The sequence below is a fragment of the Coregonus lavaretus genome (assembly GCF_964263955.1).
Source record: "Coregonus lavaretus genome assembly, contig: HAP1_SCAFFOLD_370, whole genome shotgun sequence".
NCBI classification, from domain to species: domain Eukaryota; kingdom Metazoa; phylum Chordata; class Actinopteri; order Salmoniformes; family Salmonidae; genus Coregonus; species Coregonus lavaretus.
In genome coordinates this window covers 421523-427522 of record NW_028161731.1, presented here as the reverse complement: position 1 = coordinate 427522, position 6000 = coordinate 421523, and the positions used below count along the sequence as shown (strand labels likewise).

Here is a 6000-nt window from a genome sequence, read left to right as displayed (position 1 = left end):
TAGTTAGCGGTGCGCACTAGTAGCATTTCAATCGGTGACGTCACTCGCTCTGAGACCTTGAAGTAGTTGTTTCCCTTGCTCTGCAAGGGCCGCTGCTTTTGTGGAGCGACGGGTAACGGTGCTTCGAGGGTGACTGTTGTCGATGTGTGCAGAGGGTCCCTGGTTCAAGCCCAGGTAGGGGCGAGGAGAGGGTCGGAAGCAACACTGTTACATAGGGGTAAAGTGACTATACGTCGATAATAAACAGCGGGTAGCAGCAGTGTAAAAACAAATGGGGGGGGGGGGGGGGGGTCAATGTAAATAGTCTGGGTGGCCATTTGATTAATTGTTCAGCAGTCTTATGGCTTGGGGGTAGAAGCTGTTAAGGAGCCTTTTGGTCCTAGACTTGGCGCTCCGGTACCGCTTGCCGTGCGGTAGCAGAGAGAACAGTCTATGACTAGGGTGACTGGAGTCTTTGACAATTTTTTGGGCTTTCCTCTGATACCGCCTGGTATATAGGTCCTGGATGGCAGGAAGCTTGGCCCCAGTGATGTACTGGGCCGTACACTCTACCCTCTGTAGCACCTTATGGTCAGATGCCAAGCAGTTGCCATACCAGGCGGTGATGCAACCATTCAGGATGCTCTCGATGGTGCAGCTGTATAACTTTTGAGGTTCTGGGGAACCATGCCCAATCTTTTCAGTCTCCTGTGGGGGAAAAGGTGTTGTCGTGCCCTCTTCACGACTGTCTTGGTGTGTTTGGACCATGATAGTTTGTTGGTGATGTGGACACCAAGGAACTTGAAACTCTCGACCCGCTCCACTACAGCCCCGTCGATGTTAATGGGTGCCTGTTCGGCCCTCCTTTTCCTGTAGTCCACGATCAGCTCCTTTGTCTTGGTCACATTGAGGGAGAGGTTGTTATCCTGGCACCACATGGCCAGGTCTCTGACCTCCCTATAGGCTGTCTAATCGTTGTCGGTGATCAGGCCTACCACTGTTGTGTCGTCAGCAAACTTAATGATGGTGTTGGAGTCGTGTTTGGCTATGCAGTCTTAGTGAACAGGGAGTACAGGTGGGGACTAAGCACGCAGACGTGTTGTTGCCTACCCTTACCACCTGGAGGCAGCCCGTAAGTGAACAGGGAGTACAGGTGGGGACAAAGCACGCAGACGTGTTGTTGCCTACCCTTAACACCTGGAGGCAGCCCGTCAGTGAACAGGGAGTACAGGTGGGGACTGAGCACGCAGACGTGTTGTTGCCTACCCTTAACACCTGGGGGCGGCCCGTCAGTGACCAGGGAGTACAGGTGGGGACAAAGCACGCAGACGTGTTGTTGCCTACCCTTAACACCTGGAGGCAGCCCATCAGAAAGTCCAGGATCCAGTTGCAGAGGGAGGTGTTTAGTCCCAGGGTCCTTAGCTTAGTGATGAGCTTTGTGGGCAATATGGTGTTGAACGCTGAGCTGTAGTCAATGAACAGCATTCTCACATAGGTGTTCCTTTTGTCCAAGTGGGAAAGGGCAGTGTGGAGTGCAATTGAGATTGCGTCATCTGTGGCTCTGTTGGGGCGGTATGCGAATTAGAGTGGGTCTAGGGTTTCTGGGATGATGGTGTTGATGGTGTTGATGTGAGCCATGACCAGCCTTTCAAATCACTTAATGGCTATAGACGTGAGTGCTACGGGGCGGTAATCATTAGGCAGGTTACCTTCGCTTCCTTGGGCACAGGGACTATGATGGTCTGCTTGAAACATGTAGGTATTACAGACTCGGTCAGGGAGAGGTTGAAAATGTCGGTGAAGACACTTGCCAGTTGGTCAGCACATGCTTGGAGTACACGTCCTGGTAATCCGTCTGGCCCTGCGGCCTTGTGAATGTTGACCTGTTTAAAGGTCTTGCTCACATCGGCTAACGAGAGCGTTATCACACAGTCGTCCGGAACAGCCGGTGCTCTCATGCATACTTCAGTGTCGCTTGCCTCGAAGCGAGCCTAAAAGGCATTTAGCTCATCTGGTAGGCTCGTGTCACTGGGCAACTCGCGGCTGGGTTTCCTTTTGTAGTCCGTAATAGTTTTCAAGCCCTGCCACATCCGACGAGCGTCAGAGCCGGTGTAGTACGATTCAATCTTAGTCCTGTATTGACTCTTTGCCTGTTTGATGGTTCATCTGAGGGCGTAGCAGGGTTTCTTATAACTGTCCGGATTAGTGTCCCGCTCCTTGAAAGCGGCAGATCTAGCCTTTAGCGTGATGCGGCTGTTGCCTGTAATCCATGGCTTCTGGTTGGGATATGTACGTACAGCCACTGTGTGGATGACGTCGTCGATGCACTTATTGATGAAGCCGATGACTGAGGTGGTGTACTCCTCAATGCCATTCGATGAATCCCAGAACATATTCCAGTCTGTGCTAGCAAAACAGTCCTGTAGCGTAGCATCCGCGTCATCTGACCACTTCCGTATTGAGCGAGTCACTAGTACTTCCTGCTTTAGTTTTAGCTTATAAGCAGGAATCAGGAGGATATAATTATGGTCAGATTTGCCAAATGGAGGGCGAGGGAGAGCTTTCTATGTGTCTCTGTGTGTGGAGTAAAGGTGGTCTAGAGTTTTTTTTCCTCTGGTTGCACATGCTGGTAGGTCAAACGGATTTAAATTTGCCTGCATTAAAGTCCCCGGCCACTAGGAGCGCTGCTTCTGGATGAGCATTTTCCTGTCTGCTTATGGCCTTATACAGCTCATTGAGTGTGGTCTTAGCGCTAGCATCGGTTTGTGGTGGTAAATAGACAGCTATGAATAATATAGATGAGAACTCTCTTGGTAGATTAGAGTGTGGTCTACAGTTTATCATAAGGTACTCTACCCCAGGCGAGCAATACCTTGAGACTTCTTTAATAGTAGACATCGCGCACCAACTGTTATTGACAAATAGACACACACCCCCGCCCCTCGTCTTACTTCTCTGTCCAGCCGATGCATGGAAAATCCTGCCAGCTCTGTATTATCTGTGTCGTCGTTCAGCCACGACTCGGTGAAACGTTAGATGTTACAGTTTTTAATGTCCAGTTGGTAGGATATTCTTGATCTTAGATCATTCATTTTGTTTTCCAGTGATTGCACGTTGGCCAATAGAACGGACGGTGGTGGACGTTTACTCACTCGCCTACGAATTCTCAGAAGGCAGCCCGACCTCCGACCCCTTTTTCTCCGTCTTTTCTTCAATCTAATGACGGGATTTGGGCCCGTTCCCAAGAAAGCAGTATATTCTTCAAATCGGAAAAATGTTCGTCCAGGTCGAGGTGAGTAATCGCTGTTCTGATGTCCAAAAGTTATTTTCAGTCATAAGAGACGGTAGCAGCAACATTATGTACACAATAAGTTAAAAAATAAGTTACAAACAAAATAGCACAGTTGGTTAGGAGCCCACTTTTGATACTTAAGTATATTTAAAACAAAACACTTTTAGACTTTTACTCAAGTAGTAGTTTACTGGGTGACTTTTACTTTTACTTTACTCCCGAGTGGCCTAAGGCTAGCTGTGCCACTAGAGATCCTGGTTCGAGTCCCGGTTCTGTTGCAGCCGGCCGCGACCGGGAGACCCATGGGCGGCGCACAATTGGTCCAGCGTCGTCCAAGGTAGGGGAGGGTTTGGCCGGCAGGGATGTGGGTTCGTTTCCCACGGGGGCCAGTATAAAAAATATATATATATATATATATATATATATACATGTATGCATTCACTAACTGTAAGTCGCTCTGGATAAGAGCGTCTGCTAAATGACTAAAATGTACTTTAGTCATTTTCTATTAAGGTATCTTTACCTTTACTCAAGTATGCCAATTGAGTACTTTTTCAACGGCTGAGTCATGCCGTGTTCAAAACAACTGGGAACTCTGAAATCTCCGACTTCCGACTTCAATGCGTTCAAAACAAATGGGAACTCGGAAAAAAAAAACGAGCTCCAACTAGGAAAGATCGATTTGAACGGTCTGTCATCCAACTCGTAATTCCAACTCGGGAACTCGGGCCTCTTTCTAGGGCTCCGACTTTCCGACCTGAAGATCACTGACGTAATGATTTGACCTCGTATTTTTCCGAGTTCCCAGTTGTTTTGAAAGCGGCATGAGCGCTGTGCAGGATAGAAAATACCACATAAATCATCTGCTGATGAGACCAGGAAGTAAAAATGTTCCAGCAACCGCGTTGTCTGCAGGGAGAAGCTAGCCGCCACCTCACAAGCCTACAACCAGCCTAGCATGGTAGACTTGGAAAAACATATAGCTATACATCTTACGTAGCTAGAATGTTTCAAACGCAGTTTTACATTGTTTAGCAAAATAACTGATGGTGAAATGAACGGCTGAGATATGATTCGTTGCATTTAGTGGAAGCATGGAAATGAAAGGTTCGTAGTCAAAACATCATATTTTCCAATTTCCCCTAGCTAGCTAACGTTAGCTAGTCTTTTCCATCAGAATAAGCATTTCGTTGGACGCCGATGTATTTCTAAAACAATATTATCGAACAAGCCTTGTAATGATTGGTAACTGAACTACATGTGTGTTTGTATTTTAGCATCTGTATCCAACTAGTGTCCGATGTTAGTTGGTAACAGCAGTGTTTTTCAAGAAGATTATGCTGAAGAGCCTTTGTTTCGAAGCTTGATATTGACCAATTAACTAGCAACAGTGATTTTAAGCTACCGTTAGCTAGCCAGGCCTGCTCAAACAGAACAACCATGTAAACCAACGTTAACTAGATAGCTAACTATACTTTCCAGTTAGTCATTAGTTCTGCCACCATGTTATTGTTAACGTTAGTCAACCAGTTATTTAGTTGGAGTTTTGATAGCTATCTCGCCGAGGAATCAACTATTTAGAGGTTAGCTAGCGTGAAGCTATGGTACAATACCTAGTCATGATATAGCTTCGCCAGTTTACCAAACATTTAGCAAGCTAGATAGCTAACAGCCCGTATCAACACTTAATAGTGCCTGGTTCTAACTAGTAATGGAGGGCAGTCTAGCTAGCTATTTTGAATCTTGCTGGTTTAACGTTAGCTTCAAAACAGCTAACGTTAGCTAGCCAACACAAACAACCTCAGCACCGAGTCTGGGCCAAATAAAGGTAACATCTTCTGGCCGCATATTATCAAATTAATCGTAGGCGGACAGCAAATACTTTTGTCCTAAAACACAAGGATAAACTAGCCGGCTATATTGCTAGCTGACATATCATAATGATAAGAGACCGGTCCTTAGCTGGCTAGCTATGCTCAACTAGCTTACCCGGGATGATTGGCTAGCTAGTTTTGTTTGGAAGATGTGGCAATTATAAAGCAAAATGGTTCTCACTTTTCACCAACTGACATTCATAAATCTCTTAGCTATAATTATGATGTATGTGGGTTTCCAGGTAAACATTAATTGAGAGCTAACATCCAGTAGCTAGCTTGCTCCAAAACATCAGACTACAGCTGTCATTTGACAATAAGTCATACATGCTTCTAAGATATATGATAACATACATGGAATATAATTATCTTATTCTGACATGATTTCTGTTGGCTATTATCAGGGTGTTGGTTGGTCTGCAGGCATGTCAGGCAACTGCTACTTTTTGAAAGTCACTTCTGTTCAGGCCCAGATGACAAAGGGGTTTACATCCATCTGAATTTTGATTGGTTCCAACAAGTGTCTGAATGTTGGTTGTTCTTTCCTCAGAGTGGGATCTCCAGACAGCACCATGAAGCAGTCAGTGATAACCTAGGTCCTAGGGAACTCTGATCTCTAACCATTAATTTGATCACCCGTCCTGAGAGGTGGGTACATGGGATTCCCATCAATAGCATGAAATATAAGCATTCCTTTCAACGTCTGCTGGTGAGTACAGTACAAGTTCCACAGGTCTGATTTCTTACCAATTTAATGTCATGATAGTAATGTAGTGGATATGTTACAATGCATATCAAGTTATTCATAGTCGGGTGGATTTGGATTATGTCCTCGCCAGTCTAAATTAGAAGGGT

General features: G+C 45.9%; 1 protein-coding gene across 2 annotated transcripts in view; it reads left to right on the top strand.

Annotated features, from left to right (window-relative positions):
- Positions 1-4142: 4142 nt before the first annotated feature.
- Positions 4143-6000, top strand: part of LOC311120188 (speckle-type POZ protein-like A) — a 70573-nt gene continuing 68715 nt past the window's right edge. The window contains exons 1-2 of one of the 2 annotated variants that reach the window (XM_084194805.1): positions 4143-4378; positions 5696-5793. Coding sequence is in view for 1 of the 2 variants with exons in the window: in XM_084194804.1 (XP_084050930.1) it covers positions 5822-5854 (33 nt within the window). In the remaining variant the exon portion in view is untranslated. Of the gene's footprint in view, positions 4379-5695; positions 5855-6000 lie in introns of both variants that reach the window. The other variant, XM_084194804.1, reaches the window with a different exon arrangement.